The following is a 14,871-nucleotide window of genomic DNA, read 5'->3' as shown; positions in this document are numbered from 1 at the left end:
TGCAAGCTCTGACACGGAGTTGATTTAATCATGGGAAGTCCTTCATATCAGACCTTGGGGTGTGTGTTGTGCATCACTTGGGAATGCAGCTGGATTAGTGCTGTGACTCTGTTGCTATTCCCAGGCCTGCTCCTTTTCCACTTTACGCTCACTTACAATGTAACAAAAGTACTCAAAACCTCCGGCCGCCATTCTTGAGGACCACTTGGTTTATTTTTGTGTTTTGATGGTACCTTGGCAGGAAGTTGCTTTGGCAACAAGAGTATTGACAGGACTCTTGGTGCTGCTCATGAGGATCTCTCATCTGAAAACTGCCAGTGTTTCCTGGCCTGAGATGAGATGTTTGAGTGTGATAAGTTGAGAATGCCTCAGATTTAGGTTCTGCTCTCCCCTCAGTTCTCAACCTTTCTCCCCAGGCTGACCTGACTCTAACGACAGTCAGAAATGTTATTTTTGGCAAGGCAGCCAGGACAGGTACAGCATATCTGCCTGGAGACAGACAAGCATGCTTATACTCCTTAGAAGGAGTGCAAGTACCTCATAATAATGAAGGAAAGTGTAACAGTAAGCCAGCTCTATCCTAATAACATTTAACTTATTTTAACAGCACTTAATGGTGAATGCTCTGGTTTATGCTGTTACAGTAGTAAAAAACCCTCTGGTTTTTGCCAGCTGTATCTACCTTTTAAACAAAAAGAATTTACACGAGGTGAAAGTTTTCATTTATCTCATGTAAAGGTCCATTAGGCTCTTAGCAGAGGCATTTTGGGAGCATCCATCTGCCATTTCATGTCACATTGAAAGGTCAGGCAGCCTGGGAGCTGTTTGCTCCTGTGGTTGTTGCTTTGCTGGGTTCATACAGCGCTTTGTGCTGTGGATTTGATCCGTGCCTGGAGTGTCCTTAGTACCTCTACTAAAAATCTCAGGAGCGCTTAAATTTTTTGTAAGTGTTCTAGTTTTTTGTTTTGGTTTTTTTTTCCCTAAGAAAGGAGTTATCTGCTCAATTAATAAGATACAGTATCTTGTGGAAAAGGCTTCCTGTTCTCATGTGTCTAGGCTAGAAGAAGATTGCCTAGAGCTGAGGTAGTAAAAGCACACAGAGTATTTTCTTCCTATTCAGATTTCTTCCAATTTATTTGTAACTTCAAGGTTGTGGTTTTTTTTTTTTTTCCTATTGTCTTAGAGAGTCATTTGCAAATAGGAGGAACTAAGAAGGAGAACAAACTAAATAACCTAGTCAATAAAAATTACCACCGTAAGAATGACTTGGGCCCTAACAGCAGAAGGCTGTGGAGCTGCTGGAATGAATCCAGAGGAGATGCTCCAAGGGATGGAGCCCCTCTGCTCTAGAGCCAGGCTGGGCGTGTTCACCTGGAGAAGAGAAGGCTCCAGAAGAGCTGGAGAGGGACTTGGGACAAGGGATGAAGGGACAGGACACAGGGAATGGCTTCCCAGTGCCAAAGGGCAGGGTTAGACGGGAAGGAATTTGGAAGGAATTCTTCCATGAGGGTGAGGAGGCCCTGGATCCCTGGAAGTGTCCAAGGCTGGGTTGGACACTGGGGCTAGGAGCAACCTGGGGTGGTGAAGGGTGTCCCTGCCCATGGCAGGGGATGGAATGGGATGGGCTTTGAGGTCACCCCCAAGCCTAACCACTCTGGCATTCTGTGTCTATAAAACCATGCCCTGGTACAGTAGAAGAATGCTCTGTTCTTGGCTCTGATGCAGCTCTTTGGTGAACAACTAATGCTGGGTGTGTTCTCTCTTTCCCATCAGTTACACTGTTGGATCAGTGCAAGAGAACAACGACCAGGTGTGGAAGTTCCAGCGTTTTTTCCTGGTCCAGGAATACTGCAGTCGCCTGACCATCCCCTTCCCCTTTGTCATCTTTGCCTACATCTTCATGGTGATGAGGAAATGCTTCAAGTGCTGCTGTAACAAAGAAAGCAAAGAGCCATCGATTTGTTGTGAGTTGGATTTTTCCTTGTTGCCCAAAAGTCATTCTCTACAGCAGGTGCATTGCTGTTCCTCCCTGGCATCCTGTGCTTATTCCAGGCATTTTGTGCTGTGCTGAGAAATTTCCAAGGCCAGTGTAGACCTCTGTCATGCAAATCAACTATGCTGCTGGAAATCTCTTCAGTAAGATTTAAGCATTCAAGTTTATCCAATGTTCTCTTGTCCAAGCCATTTTGATATAGAATTGCCTTGTGTCTGTAAATCAGTGGAGACTTCAGATTAATCCTAACTCTTTAGGTTACCTGTGCTGTTTCCTAGCTTTGCAAGGTTGTGGGTTTGGCTTTTTTGTAATTCATTCTGCTTGCAAGGGAATGACTGAAAGAAAATAAGCAGTTTCCCGGCCCTTGGGATGTAGCCAAATGAGCAAACCACCTCAAAAAAATGTGGCAAGTTCTCAAGCTATTTCTCCTTTTATTTCTCTGTCAGAGGACACATGGTAGGATTTTTTTAACAAGCTTCCCCCCTCACTCCAGCAAACACATTGTTTTCTCAGCTGAGAGAGCATAAGTTGAGTTAATTGACAGGCTTGTCCTAATCCATCAGCAACCTGCCTGTTGCCCTGGAGCAGAAGCTGGATTCGTTACCAATTTAGGAGGAAGAGCCTACTTTGGGGTATAAAATTCCTTAGCACTCAAGTCATTTGGCCTGTCCAAATCTCTACGTGGATTCCTTGCTGAGGAAACTGTTCAATGTAAGATATTCCTGCTCAAATGATGCACAGCTGATTTTGCAGCTCTGAGAGAATGGGAGAGTTAGAGCCAGAAAATTATTGTGGTTTTGCTGATGATAGGAACTTAGAACTGCATGGAGGAAGCACATTGATGTATCAACTGCTGTGAAGTCCTGCCTCCCCCATTTAACTCTTATGGAAATGGTTGGGATTTGGGTGCTTAAATTCTCGTTGGAATGTGGGAGAACAGCCAAGGGCTGTATGAGGTCAAAGGAGCATTGGGTGGAAGAAAGGCATCTTCAGCCATTTGCCAGCTCTGGGCTTCTTTAGTCTCAGTTAATTTTGTTTGTTTGTTTGTTTGTTTTATTTAAACCCCTGTGGTTTATGCTATCCTCTTGGAACATGATAAAATGCTGAAGTAGTCCCTGGAGGACTTTGCCTCAAAGTGTGCTCCTCTGTCTGTATCAATTCTTGAATTTACAACACCACCACAAAACGCTTTTTAGAGAAGACAATTCTTCATCATTCTGGAGTGTTTCAGTTCAATGAAAAATCACACATCATGATTCTTAAGTGTTACTCTTAATGATCCAACATGGGACAATGTAGATACAAAAAATGGAAAGCTCAAATCCAGATGGAAACTTGCTGTAATGTCCAGTGCCTGTTGAGGCAGAGACACCTGTGTTAACCAAGACACATAAAAGTCCAGAAAACTTTTGCAGCTTATAAGGTTGGGATTTTTTTTCTTGTGTGTTTGTTTGGAGGTTTTTGGGTTTTATGTTTGCTATTTTGTATTTTAAAGTGACTCTGATTGTCAGGAGCATTCAGTGAAAGGAATTAGTGTCACATCTGTCAGAGCTGAGTCACAGGTGGGCAGTGGGGCTGCGAGTGGTCAGGATGTGGAGAAGGGAATCATTAACCTCTGAATGCACACACTGACCCAGCCTTTTCGCATCTTGGCTTTGAAAAGACAAATTAAGTTGTTGTTTTTTTTTCAAATATATTTCCCAGGCTCAAGAAATGAGGACAACGAAATCCTGGCATGGGAAGCTGTCATGAAGGAAAATTACCTCGTCAAAATCAATACAAAAGCAAGTGACTCATCAGAAGAGTAAGTCTTCCCATCTTTGTCTTCATTCTCTTAATTTTCTCACGAACATTTCTAGTGAAGGCAAGTTTTCAGCAGCTCTAAATGTTTACAAACTACTAAGTAAATAAACTCAGCATAAATGTGCTTTTTATTTCTAAAGTGAAAGGGTGCCTTTTTTTTTTTTTTTTTTTTTTTGCTGCACAGAAGATAATGTCTTCCCATGGTGTTTTGTGATCTCATCATGGGAAGCAGTGCCACAGCTGACTCTTCTTGTAGCATTAGTTTAGGTTGGCTATTAGGAAAAAGTTCTTTATGGAAAGAGTTGTCCAGCCCTGGAACAGGCTGCCCAAGGCAGTGGTGGCACCCCCATCTCGGGATGGGCATTTAAAGGCCATGTGGAGGTGGCACTTGTGGACACGAGTTAGTGGTGGAATTGCCAGTCCTAGGGGAGCAGTTAGACTCGATCTTTTCCAGCCCAAATAATTTTACTATTATACAGTCAGCAGAGAATGTTTACCATTAGACCTGGAATCTCAGACATTCCCACAGTGGTAATCCATTTGGAGATCTGTACTTAGTTGCATGAGTAGGGAAGACCTCTGAGAAGGGGAAGAGACTTTGGAATCCTGGTATTTGAAGCTGAGAGACTTAGACTTGGATGCTTCTTTGACTGCCAGCTCATGAAAACGTTGTCTTTGGGATCTGTCTCAGTGTTTTCAGAGTAACAGTATAAGAGAGAAAAGAAACAGAAAGAAGGCAAGAAAACAGAACACTGCTAGATAACAAAACCTGCTCTGTAGGATTGCTTAACTTTGCTAACTTCTGGCAGATGAGTATTTCCCTTATTAATCAGAGAGAGCTGATGGGAATAGGCAAGAAAAACCAGAGCCTTCCATATCTGTGGACATGAACACTGCTGTCCACAAATAAGTGTTTGGTTTAAGACTACCCAGAGACACGCAGCATTGGATAAGAAGCCAAACAAATACCAAAAAAATCTCCTTGGAACTGGAAGCAAAACTGTCTTGAGAAGGAAAATGAAATAGCATCCTGCTAATAAAAAATTCTTGTGTTAGTTCATTTACTTGTACTAGAAATGATGCCAATCATGTGCAGCCCTGCTTCCCTGGGAGGATGGAACACTGGGGGCTTGGGGTGTGGTAACTGGCCAAGTTTTCTTTGGTATCCTGACTGATCCCTTTGTTCCATGTTCTCCTTCTGCTTCTAGGATGGTGCATCGATTTAGACAACTGGATGCAAAGGTACTTCTGCCTCAGATTGCTCTGGGGAATGTGATTCTCTCTGGGAAAGCAAGGAGTGTGCCATGGCAGGGAAAATGAGCCTCCCAGAGTCATGTGCAGTCTTTGTCACTGTCACCAGGACCACATTTTAATTGGGCTTTTTTACTGTGCTGCTTTGATTCCATAGATAGGAATGTAGGGCGTGTAATGATTAGGGCAAGAGGGAATGGTTTTGAACTGAGAGCAGGGTTAGATGGGATAATGGGAAGAAATTCTTGGCTCTGAGCATGGGCAGGCCCTGGCACAGGGTGCCCAGAGAAGCTGTGGCTGCCTCTGGATCTCTGGAAGTGTCCAAGGCCAGATTGGACATTGGGGCTTGGAGCAGCCTGTGTACCTGCCCACAGCAGGGATGGAGCACAATGAGCTGTAAGGTCCCTTCCAAGCCACAAGAGCTTCGTATTGTGCTGGAAAATGAAGCACAAAGACACTTGCTTAGCACTGGAGGAGTTCTTCCTCAATATTCCTTATGGGATGGAATAGAATAAAAGTAATTTCTATCTTAGGGTAAAACTGCAGCATTTGGCTGTGTAACAGGCCCATGAAACATTGATGGGAAGAAGGAGTGTCACACACTTGAAACGTCTCCTTCCCAAAGGTGTATGTCAAGTTTGGATTCTGGTGCTGTAGGCATGGGGTAATTAAGCAGTACAAAGCTACTAATCTACCAGAGAGCACATTATGAGAATTGTCATACAAGTAATCTTTACATGACTGTGATGCTTAAAAGACCTTCACAGTGGGTGTTTTCTGAGGCTTGACTGAATTACATACTTGGCCTCTGAAGTGGGGAGGGGCTTTGGTATGAAGAACAGGCTTTTGAGAAGTTCACAGGTGAAAAGACCCACATATACTTCAATGTAAGTATTTTGATTGCTGTCAATAATTTAGATTGCAAAATAATAGCTGACTTCCCAGACTGAAAGGGAAATGGTAATTGAGTCTGTGGCTAGTGATGCTGCTCTTGAAACTGAAAGGAGATCTGCTAACCTTAATTCTCTCCTGAAAAATAAATAGACGTCTCTTGCTTTTCTTTTCTGGTAACTGCTGGTTAACTTGCTGAAATACAGAGGCATCAGGGCTCGCTGCATTAATTGCCCTGATGAACTCTGTAATTGGGAGTGTCCTTTTGAGCACTCTTGGATTTGATGTAATATTTGAGGAGGCAATTACTTGTTACTTATATTGCTCATTAGCATTGTTTTCCTTCAACTTGATGGACTTTACAAAAATAACTTTTTTTTTTTTTTTTAAGCTCTCTGATTTGAGAGGCCTTCTGAAAGAGATTTCCAGTAAAATTAAATGAGTGACGCTGAAATCCAAGAGCAGCTACCAGAGCAGGGTAAGCCCTCTTTAAATCTATTCTCTGCCTTGAAAAAGTTATCAGCATTTGTGATGTTAAATTGGTGTGTCTATGAAAGAAGAGTTAGTATTAATTGTTGATGCTTGTATTCATGTTGTCTGGTATTGATTGGGAAAGAAAGGAGACCTGAGTTCTCTTCCTCATTTGTGTTTTTCTTTCTGAAAAATACAGTTTTCCATCTGGGGTTTCTATCACTTTTTGGCATGGTTTAAAATACCTCGTTTTGCTTGCTTGCCATTGAAAAATGGTGACTAACCCAAGGTTATTTTAGTTGTCTTTGTGCTGGAGCTCCTCTAGAAAATGAGGAGCTGCTGTGCTGGATCCCTTTACCCTTAGTACCTCTTAACTCTGAAGAGCACGCAACCCAAATATTAAAGACAGAAGCACGTGCAGGAATAAGGTTTATTTTTCCAAGATCAAAATGGGGCATTGGGCTGGATTGCTGCACTCTTCCTGTGCCCTGTACAATGAGCTGCAGTGTGAAGAGCTGACCCAAAGCCTCTGTTCCAGCTGAGTGTCTGGTCATGAGTCCTTTTGCCTCCAGTTTGGAGGGAGAATGGGCTTGGAGCCAAAAGTAGCAGTGGGATGGTACCAGACAGAATACTGATGGATGCAGAGAACCATGTCATCTTCAGAGACAGCAGGTTAAGAAGTATAACTGTTAAATGGGATAATCTGGAACAACTTGATCAGCCTGGGCATTGGGGCCTGGCTTCTTCTTCCACAGAGAGATTTTTGTGCAAGAGAACTTAAACTTGTGCCAAACATTCCCCAGCCAGCTCACCATTTTCCTGGGAGAACTGAATATTCTCTGGACCTAAGTTCCATTTAGTCATGAATGACTTGCAACCACCTAATTAAATCCACAAGGATCACTGGTTCCTGAGCTGGTTCTAGGATGCCCTGGACTCCCCAGTTGGCTGAAAAATAGGCTGTAGAATAGTGGAGCTCTGGAGGCTGGTTAGTCCAGCGCTGCTCCAACAGCTCCAGCTCAGATCAAAGGGAGCTGCAGCGTGGCTGGAAAACAGGTTGTAATTGGAAACACTGGGGCAGCCTGGGGACAGGGGACAATGGTTTATGATGGAGCTTGTGGAAAGGGACCTGTCATTATAGATCCTAGAATGCCAGACTGGTTTGGGTCAGAAGCGACTTAAAGCTCATCCAGTTCTACCCTCTGCCATGGGCAGGGACATCCTCCCCCGGACAAAGCATCCAGTCACCTGAGCTGATGTGGTGAGGATGAAAGCAAAGCCTTGAGGTGGGCTGGGGGCTCTACTTTCCAATTCTTTCTGTTGCTCACACAGGTACCAATTCATGAAGAACAATTGCTCGGAGCTGGCAGGAATAGAGGCACCAGGGTGTGAATGTCTCAGCAGGAGTCAGCAGGATTTTCTTGCTGGTTTTGTTTTTGTTGATCAAACAGCCCTCCCTTTCTGCTTGTTGCAAAGCTGTGGTGAAACAGGAGATGACTGCTTATCTCCCATAATTCCCGTGTTACCCAGACTCTTCTCATCTGCCCTAATGTCCAGTGGCAGCAATTAGTCTTTGTAAGCTGCTGTTGCAAAGCACTCGTTTCCGAGAGTCCTGCTGCTGTTGCCAAAATCCCTTTGCTTTTCCATTTCACTCAAAGGAGCCTGTGCATGGATTGCCTTCAGGCACTAATTGCTCGTCTGAATGAATCCATTTCCCTTCCCTATCCATCCCGTAGCAGCCAGATCTGATTTGTTCCTTACACAGGCTGTCTGTCAGACCTGCTGGGGTCTGGAATGCTGGTGTGCCAAAACGCAGTAGATTTCGGTATCATCCCCCGCAGGAAAGCCTTTGGTCCAACCCTGCATCCCTATTTCAGACTGCTCATGAACATTGTGGACTACTTCCCATTCTACATGGAACTGTGCAGCAGTGCAGAAGTTCAGCTGTTACAGCCCTGCATGGGAGAGACTTCAGTTCATCTAGGAAGTGTTTCCAAAGGCCTTATGTGCAATCCTTGCTTGGTTTCTTTAGTGAAAATTTGTATCCTGGGAATGTTGGAATTCATTTTGACTTTTCCATAGTGTGTTTGCTGATGTTTGCATTTGGAAATGGAGAAGAGATTGTTGGAAGCTTTAAATAAAACAATGCTTGATATGGAGAGGTGGCCCTTTGTGCTTTCTGTCTAAAATAGCAGCTGAATTTTTGTCACATTTTGTGTGGTATAACTGAAGGCACTGCAAATGACATTTATTTGCATGGCAAAGCCTTGTATCAGCCTTTGTTCCTGGCATCAGGGAATCATAGACTCTCCAGAGCAGAAAGGACCTGCAAGGATCATGGAGTCCAACCCCTGGCCCTGCAGAGTCACCGCAGCAGTCCCACCCTAGACATCCCTGAGAGCTCCTTGGGCTCTCTCAGCCTCAGGGCTGTGCCCATTCCCTGGGAGCCTGGGCAGTGCTGCAGCACTCTCTGGGAGAAGAACCTTTTCCTGATCTCCAGCCTGGCTCTGCCCTGACAAAGCACCAGCTGCTCGCTTAGATGCTGTCCCTGGCCACAGAGAGAAGAGATGGGACCTGTCCCTTGGGAGGAAGATATAGGCTATGCTGAGATCTCCACCTCCTCTTCTCCAAGCTGAATAAGCCCACTGAACTCAGCTGTTCCTCATACAGCTTCCCCTCTTGTTCCCTCATCATCTTCAAGACCTTCAAGCCCTTTTCTGATAGTTTGTATCTTTATGATACTTTCAGAAAAGTTGTTGCTCTTTTCTCCCTGCATCCATCCCCCCTGGACAGGAAACCTTGATAAGGGCCTGTCCTCCCTTTTTTCTTTCTCTTGCCTTCCAGCTCTCCAAGGCTCCGGCCCTCTTTTCCTCCTTCTGGACTTCCCTTGCCCTCTGGGCCTCCTGGAATAAAAGTCTTGGATCAACCCTAGGGGTAAGAGCCTCTTTTGGATCTTTTGCCCTATCCCTGAAATATTCCCCCAAAGCCTCCCAAGAAACTGAGCTAGCCCCAGGGGGTTGCAGGGGATTTGTTTCAATTTTTACCATTCTCTGAGTTAGCTACATGAACAAAAACATTCTATGTCACACAGTTTTCATTTTCATACCATGTTATAGCTCAAGAAATACATATAGTTATCAAACTGCTACTTCTAAGTTTTGTTAAGAGCAGAAATAAAAAAAACCTATATTCATACAGGAAAGTTTTCCAGCATTATACATATAGCATTTATTTTAAAATTTGCAAAAGGCCAATAAAATCATATGTACTTATAACATGAGCCTGCTGGGGACATTTATTTTCTGCAAGCACTTCTCTTTTCTACAGCCGGGATATATGAGATCAATATATAACAGACAGACCCCAAGGACCTTTGTTTTGGTGCCCAGAGTCCTGGGGGAAGAAAGGGAAAAGGGTGCTTATTCTCAGATTGACTGAGCTCTGTGGCTTTAGGCAAGAGTGAATGAGAAGAGCAGCAGCTTTGTGCCCATTGGGGCCACAGAAAGCCCTTTGGGCCAAGCCCTTGGCATTCCAGGGGCAGGCATCCATGAGAGTGCGGTGGGCCCCTTTAAGGTGCCATGGCTGGCTTAGCACTGGGCAGCCTCCCAGTATGCAGGGCTGGGTCTTTGCCATCATCGGGTCTTTTGCCATTGTGCTCCTTTGGCTGCCTGGAGAGAGGGCCAGCTCTCTGAGGAGGGTGAAAGCCCCTGTCTCCAAAACCTGAGGGCAAAAATGGAGCTCTGCTGGCCCTCAGCCCATGCTGTAAGCAGGGCAGAGCCTTTTCCTCAGCCCCGGCAACTTTCTGCCTGCTGCTGGCCTCTGGCCAGCACGACCTGCTGTACTTGGGGTGACTCATTGAGGGGCTGGCTGGTCCCCCTTGATTTGCTGATGGGACAGGAGGGTCACTGAGGGAAAGGTGGGTGCCCCAATGGACATTGAGGGGACATGCATGCCACTGAGTGGATATTAGGTACCCTAAGCAGGTTGCAAGTGAAAAGATTGAGAGAGCTTTGTCTTTCCAAACAAACTGTGAGTAAAGCTAGATACTGAGAGATGAAAGAAGCAATGGGTAGAACAATCAATTCCATGGGAAAAGAAAAAGGTGGGTATACATTAGAAGGGGGTCTGTACTAGGTAATTTCAAAAGCCTGTACCTCTCAAATACCTCAGCCAACGGGGAAATAGAGAAGGAAATGCAACTGGGAAATTAGGACAAAAAGGAGGCTACATCCTCTACCCTATGGCCTCTCCCTTTTTTCAAATAGAGTAATAGAACTACTCTATCTCCTTTTAGAACATAAACCTTTGGTGTTTGGGGATTGATTTTTCTTACATAAGTACCTCGTGTTTCCCTGAAGGTAAGGCGGATGCCCCATCTGTTGCTGAGGTGTCATGAAGGTCTCTGAATGGCATGCAGGTACTCTGGATGCCACTGAGGGGATACAAGGGTCACTGAGGGGGAAGTGGGTGGCAGGCGCTCTGGATTTCACTGTGGTGACATGGGGGCCGCTGAGGGGAGGCGGTTGTCTGTCATGTTGATTTGTTAAAAAAATATGGATATTGATCTAATACCAATATCCAACTATGACGGACAAAGACTCTCTAACAGTTTGAAGTTAGAAAGTGTAGGTTTATCACGACGCCGGGCAGCGTTTGGGATAGCTCCCAAATACACATGCGCAACTTACAGATGATCACAGGGTCTTTTTATGTACAAAAGTGTTGAATACCCAGAACACAAATGCATATTAATAACTCTGGTCCATCACATTCCCCGCTTCGTATGGTAATTAGGCAAAAAGCAATTAAGCATGCGTAGTTTGTTCTTTGAAATGGGTCGGTGGTCCTTTTTAGGGGGTGGGGTCTCAAAATGATGAAGTAAGATGGGTCTTCCTCGCTTTGACTTTTTAACCTTTTAGCGTTGGTGACACCTGGATCCTGTTTTCTCAAGACTATCTGATTTATGATCACATTGTGTTCTTGGAGTCTATTGATTAAGTTGACAGACCTCCTGATTTATCAGTTCCTTCAATCCGGCTTCTGTTAAAAAAAGGGAAGTTTACCTCAACAATGTCTAGTTAGTAAAGGGAAGTCTACGTCAGCAATATCTAGTTTAACTAAAGTCCTTAATTCTTCAAAATTAATATCTCAGTGGCCTGGGGCCGCCCCGCGCTTGATCCACGTGGAGGAGGATGTGTTGGGCGACTGAAGGGACGGGGTCTCTATGATTTGCATCAATGAAGCCGAGTTTATTGAATACGCTGCTGGTTTATAGACCTTTCAAGCATGAGCTAAAAACAACCACTTGCTTAAGCAAGAACAACCATAAAAACCCTATCAATGTTTCTTAGTAACATTGCTTAACTATGGGCTAGCACAGACTTGTACAGGCCTCTGCAGTCTTGCAAGCACACCCTTCTCTCTTCCTCCTTCGGGGTCCTCCCTCAACTTGCCAGACCTCGTGGCCCTCTAGCACATCTACTTCTGTAATGAGTTCAGCAGTACTTTGAGTCCTGCTTCCTGGCTGTATTCCCACAAGGATGGAGCAGTACTGTCACAGGACTAGGGCGTGTTTCACCTTGTGAGGGGCAAACCTGGAGTAACTTAGACGGAGAGAACTTCAGAGCACAGGAATGCTGGAATTGCCTGGTGTCACCCATAGGGCACAGAATGAACATTTTTTGGGGGGTTAAAGTTGATGTAATCACTGGACTCTGAGAAAAATGAAATCTGAGGTAATCTGTGGAGTACGTGTAGTGGCCATCATGGCAGCTAAATTAGGGGTGATCTCTAAGTGTTATAAATGGATGTGCTGCTTAATTTCCCAAGTAAAAACAAACAAACAAACAAACAAAATTAAATATAGCAGCAATTGTAATTTGAGCAGCCTCAAAGTTATAATAATTTGTTAATAGTAAATACTATATATATTGGTTCTAAATATAATATAATAATGGACAGGGGGACCTGTCCTGCCTCACGCACAAATAAGACAACTCAAATTAATCCTTTTTATAATGCGTGTCCCCACCCAAATCCTTTCATTTTTGATTTGTCAAATCTACATAATCACCGTCATCACCGCCCATTTCCGCCTCCACTGTGCATACTCCACCATCCCCTTTTAGGGGGTCTCCCCACCTTCAGTGGCTCGTAGGGAGGAAGGCTCGTGGTCTTCCTCCGTGTCCTCCCAATAACCCCTTTAATTGCACATGCGTGTTAAGCTTAAAATAAATCAAATATAATTAACATTTTTCTGGAGTTTTCACACATTTCCAGTCTCTCAGATAAATTTAGCCATCCTTATCTTAGTTTCTTCCTGTGTTCTACCTTCTGCTGAACAACTGCTGGAGAAGAGGGGATCCTCCTCCCTCCCCTTCTTGGCATTACAGTTTTAACTACTTATTTCATTAATTTAAAATACTGATTACTGTTTCAATTTTGACAGCACAAATCATACCTATTTATCCCATAAGGGACAAAATTACTTTTGAGGAAAAATCACGAGTGATTCCTAGCGGGCAGAGAGAGATAATTTTGTGACAGAATTTGAGGTAAATTAAAGGAGAAAGAAAGAACATTTTTGGAGTAAAATCTCAGGTTATCTGACTTCCCACTACCTTTTCCCATCCTGCAGCAGGTGGGCCTGGCCCTCCCTGTGTCCAGCCAGCCCAGTCTGGGCAGCTCGGGGGTGTCCCCACCCTCCTGCTAAGGCCTGGCCTTGGGGGCTTCTGCAGCAGCCCTGGGAGACACTTTGGGGAAGCGTCAGAGCAGCCAGGTGCCAAGGCAGCTGCCTGGGGGCTGCTTGTGGCCTCTGACACCCAATTCCTCACGACTTCCCACCCACCAGCCCCTCAGGGGCCTCCTGTCCCCTTGTAGCCTCCTGCCACCCACTGCCTCACACATCCCCCTCGTGCCTTCCAACTGCCGTGTCCTGTCACGGCGTCAGCAGCCCCTCATCCCTTCACAGCCTCCCTCTGCCCCGTACCTTCTCCCCCAGCCTGGCCAACCAGCCCAGCAGCAGAGGCACAGCCCCACAGGAGCTCCAGAGGAGCCCAGTCCAGAGGCACCTCGGAGCCCTCAGCAATCCAGCCAGCAACACACGGGCAGGAGGACACAGATCGCAGTTCCAGGCGGGCACTGGGGTTGTGGCCATCTCAGGGCACTGATCTCACAGGGATCCCCACAGCTCTGGCCCCTGCCCGCCCACTCTGTCAGCAGTGCAAAGGCTTCAGCACAACCACCAAGGGCCAAGGGGCTTCTGGCCATTTCCCCTGCAACACTGCACACCTGGGCAGCTTGCTGTAGACAAGCACCCTTTCCCTCCTCTTCCCTTATGCCCTGCGGACCATGGGCACCAAAAGAAAGATCTTGGCAGGCTGTCATATTATAACACCTCCTATATTTATATACTAAAGAAAAAAAATGAAAAAAAGACTGATATTGAAGGAAAAGGAAATCCCCACTGCCTCAGGCGGCCCCAGCAGACAGAGTGTCCAGGCTCAGCCCTCTGCAGAGCTCCAGCAGCGCAGCCAGCCGAGGCCTGACAGCCGAGGCCGTGTCATCCATACCCTGCGGAGCTGATCTTGCAGGTTCTCAAAGATGGAATATCGAGATCTGTCTACTGCCTGGAGCATGTAAAATGTTTCAGTCGCCAGGTTACTGATGTCAGGGCTGATGTCATCTGCCATGTCTTTGAGGGCTGGAAGAGAGAGTAAAAGAGTCAGATCCCAAAACTGCGGGGACCCGAGGAGAGCCCCCTGCCAGGGCCATCCCAGCCCGCTATTGCCATGGCCAGGAGGGAGCAGGGGCCAAGGGGATCAGCCCGAAGCTGCTGGACACGAATCCCCCCCGTGCCTCTGAACTCTCTGTGTGCTCTGCCCACGCCACCCCTCGTCCACACAGGGAGCAGAGCCCTCCGCAGCCGGGCCAGAGCTGGCAGCTTCCCCCGCCAGCGCCCGCTGACAGCCCGCCGCCCTCACTCACCTTTGTAGATCAGCTCCAGCTCTTCCCGCTGCCCCCTCAGGTAGCGCCCGGCGATCCCTGTGAACACAGAGCCTGTCGGGCCCCAGCGGCACGGCTCCCTGCCGGCGGCGCTGCCGGCCCTGTGGCCACACGGCCTCCTGCCCCGGCAGGGCTCAGCCCGGGCCCTCGCCGCACGCTGCCGCCCCAGGGCACGGCTGCCAGAGGGCGGCGGCGGCCCCGAGGCCGGGCGGGGCTCCACGGCGCCGGGCCCGGCCGCCGCCGCAGCCGGGGCAGCAGCCGGGGTCGGGGCGGGGGCCGAGCTGCGGCGGGCCGGGGAGGGAGCCCGGGCCCGTGGCTCACCGATGAACCTGAGGGCCGCCTCTCGCAGGGGCTCCTGTGGGCTCTCCAGGTACGGCAGGGCCCGGCGCAGGGTCTCGGCCGCTCGGCTCCTGTCGTCTGCCAGCTGCAGAGAGCGGCAGCAGGGAAGGGTTGGCAGA

General features: G+C 46.8%; 1 protein-coding gene across 2 annotated transcripts in view; it reads left to right on the top strand.

The window, feature by feature from the left end:
* TRPM8 (transient receptor potential cation channel subfamily M member 8) overlaps positions 1-8,471 on the top strand; it is a 36,442-nt gene extending 27,971 nt beyond the window's left edge. For both annotated transcript variants that reach the window (XM_066322374.1, XM_066322373.1), the window contains 5 exons: positions 1,774-1,964; positions 3,698-3,797; positions 5,005-5,038; positions 6,330-6,416; positions 7,742-8,471. In XM_066322374.1, the coding sequence (XP_066178471.1) occupies positions 1,774-1,964; positions 3,698-3,797; positions 5,005-5,038; positions 6,330-6,380 (376 nt within the window). In that variant the 3' untranslated portion in view covers positions 6,381-6,416; positions 7,742-8,471. The remainder of the gene's footprint in view (positions 1-1,773; positions 1,965-3,697; positions 3,798-5,004; positions 5,039-6,329; positions 6,417-7,741) is intronic.
* The last annotated feature ends 6,400 nt before the right edge of the window (positions 8,472-14,871 follow it).

Source organism: Sylvia atricapilla, chromosome 7, assembly GCF_009819655.1.
Source record: "Sylvia atricapilla isolate bSylAtr1 chromosome 7, bSylAtr1.pri, whole genome shotgun sequence".
NCBI classification, from domain to species: domain Eukaryota; kingdom Metazoa; phylum Chordata; class Aves; order Passeriformes; family Sylviidae; genus Sylvia; species Sylvia atricapilla.
This window is presented reverse-complemented; position numbering and strand designations above follow the sequence as displayed.